Source organism: Bos mutus, chromosome 7 (genome assembly GCF_027580195.1).
Source record: "Bos mutus isolate GX-2022 chromosome 7, NWIPB_WYAK_1.1, whole genome shotgun sequence".
Classification (NCBI taxonomy): Eukaryota; Metazoa; Chordata; class Mammalia; order Artiodactyla; family Bovidae; genus Bos; species Bos mutus.
In genome coordinates, this window is record NC_091623.1 from 81,954,149 (window position 1) to 81,956,924 (window position 2,776).

General features: G+C 36.1%; 1 protein-coding gene across 1 annotated transcript; it reads right to left on the minus strand.

Annotated features, from left to right (window-relative positions):
• Nucleotides 1–1,450: 1,450 nt before the first annotated feature.
• Nucleotides 1,451–2,413, minus strand: LOC102277203 (olfactory receptor 2H1). The gene has a single exon (XM_005896334.1). The coding sequence runs from the start codon at nt 2,411–2,413 to the stop codon at nt 1,451–1,453; it is 963 nt and encodes a 320-aa protein (XP_005896396.1).
• Between the last annotated feature and the right edge of the window lie 363 nt (nt 2,414–2,776).

Sequence of the window (2,776 nt, forward strand, 5' to 3'; positions counted from 1 at the left end):
AACAACCTTTTTCATACAATGTTTAAAAAGAAAACTCCTATTTGATTAACAGCATCACAAATAAGCATAACCTTCCCTCTCATCTTTATCAACATTTTCAGCTGAGTTTCTCTTTCATCTTTTATGTGTGTGTTAGGCATTCCACTATTCACTAGTACTCCATCTGTTTCAACTAACTTGCTAATGACATTAGGGAATCACTGTGAACATTGCAAAGACTAATAAATCAGAAAATAGATGTCTTAAAATTTCATGTAACTGTGTGTTATCTTTGGTATTCCTAATAGCACAAGTTCCTATAAAATGATCAATACACTTTAATGGAAATTACCAACTCAACTCAATTGTGCTAAAATGCTGAGACCACCATTTAACACTTAATGTCCATTTACAAAAATTCACCTGGATTTTGGCTGAGTTATGTTTGTACAACTTTATAAGAAAGATTCTCTGTTTTATCAGAGAATACATGAGAAAATTACCTTTTAAAATATGCCATTTTATATTTAAATAGCTTTATCTTATATGGTGGCTCAGACAGTGAAGAATCCACCTGCAATGTGGGAGACCTGGGTTCAATCCCTGGATTGGGAAGATCTCCTGGAGGAGGGTATGGAAACACCCCAATATTCTTGCCTGGAGAATCCCATGGACAGAGGAGCCTGGCAGGCTACAGTTCATGGGGTTGCAAAGAGTCAGACACAACAGAGACTAAGCACAGCACAGCACATCTTACATGGGTAGAAGAATAGAAATGACTAAATATTTAAGAAATTTGTATTAATAATTATAAAAAGAATAAAATAAGTATGAATTAAATTTATAGATCTCTTTCATAGGAAAGAATACCTAAACACCTCTATTCAGACACCTCAGAGGCACCTCACTATGGTTTCATCTTATAAATACTGTAAATAAAAAGAAAATATAGCAAAATATGTACATGTAAGATTTCTTCTTTATATACAAAATGTCATTCTTATAGTCAAATTAAAGAAAGGAAGACTGGATGTGTAGAAAGAACTTAAGGAAACTCCAGAAAAAATTTTCCTCCCTTTAGGCTTGTCTAAAAGAATTCATGATAAACATTTCTTTTCATTTTTTCAATTTTAAAGTATATATGAAAGATAATTTATAATTTATTGTTTTTATAACTTTAAAATGTTTAGCTCATGCTGCATGTGTTGCTTAAGAAAGATAAATTCATCAAAACTTCATTCTGCAAATGGTGTATCTCCTTAGACAAATATATTTGAACACTAAATAGATGGATAAAATATTAACTTTGTACAGATATTTTTACAAAAATTACATGCAAATTGTAGGAATAAATAGTAACTCATAAAGTATTGTCTTTGAAGTAAATCCACCCAATTTTAGTAATAATTTAGACTTTCATGTAGAGCGGATGTCATGATTTTCTGCACTGTGAACATTCTGGTTCAAAAGATCAGTTTCTTTTTTTTCTTATGCTGATGCCCTTCCTCAGCTGTCTTTGCAAGACACTCTTCACTTCTTTGTTCCGCAGGGTATAGATGAGAGGGTTCAGCAATGGTGTGATCACAGTGAAGAAGAAACTGACAAATTTGCCATGTTTTGAAGCAAAGTGGTTCTTAGGGTCTGTGTAAACCATGGCCACTGTCCCATAAAACATGAAGACCACAGTGAGGTGGGAGGAGCAGGTAGCAATGGCTTTCTGCCTTCCCTCCTCAGATTGGATTTTACCTAAAGTTTGAGCTATGTATCCGTAAGAAGTCAGGATCAACCCCATTGGCAAAATTGTAAAGAAAACAGCAGAGATTGTCATCTGCCACTCAGTAGTGGAAGTGTCTCCACAAGTTAGTCTTATGAGAGAAGGAACCTGACAGACAAAGTCATCCAGACAATGGTGGACACAAAACGGCAGCTGGAATGTGATAGGTGTTTGGGTAACAGACTCAATCAGTCCAGACAGCCAAGACATAAGCACCAGTTTCCAACAGAACTGAGGATGCATGATGATAGTGTAGCGCAGGGGCTGGCAAATAGCAACATAGCGGTCAAAAGCCATCACCACCAGCATGACACCTTGTGTGGCACCAACACAGAGCACCATGCCCAGTTGAATGATGCATCCTATGTAAGTGATGCTCTTATCTGGCCCCCACAAATTGAACAACATTTGGGGCACAACAGTCGTGGTGAAACAGAGATCCAAGAAAGAGAGATTGCTAAGAAAGAAGTACATGGGGGTGTAGAGTTGAGGGTTCATGTATGAGAGCAAGATGATAGTCATATTGGAGAGAATGATCATGGTGTATAAGAAGATCACTATCCAGAAGAGAACCATTTCTAGCTGGGGAAATTCAGAGTAGCCAAGGAGTACAAATCCCACTGGGAAGCTCTTGTTGGTGTTTCCTGTTGCTTTTGGCATAGAGTTTTGGACGTAATTTTAAGGAAAAAAATGTGAATAGATTTGAGAAAAGGTTAAATAGACAGGAAAAGAATTTGTTTTCCATATGGTCTTGGGAAATGGGACATATTGGTGATTTTCTTATCTTAGACCAATAGCATACAATCTCTCTTCTAAAAAGCTGTGAGTTTAACATAGAAAGGAGTATTCATTAAAAACTAACCTTGAGATTCATTCCCATAATCTGTAATTATAACATCCCCATCAGACATCCTCAGATAATCACCTTAGATCACATGCATTTTCCTCCCAGATTGCTCATGCTATGTATGTAGTAGCTAAATAAAATGTTGAACAGCAAGCTTTTGCTTTGAAATATGTAGT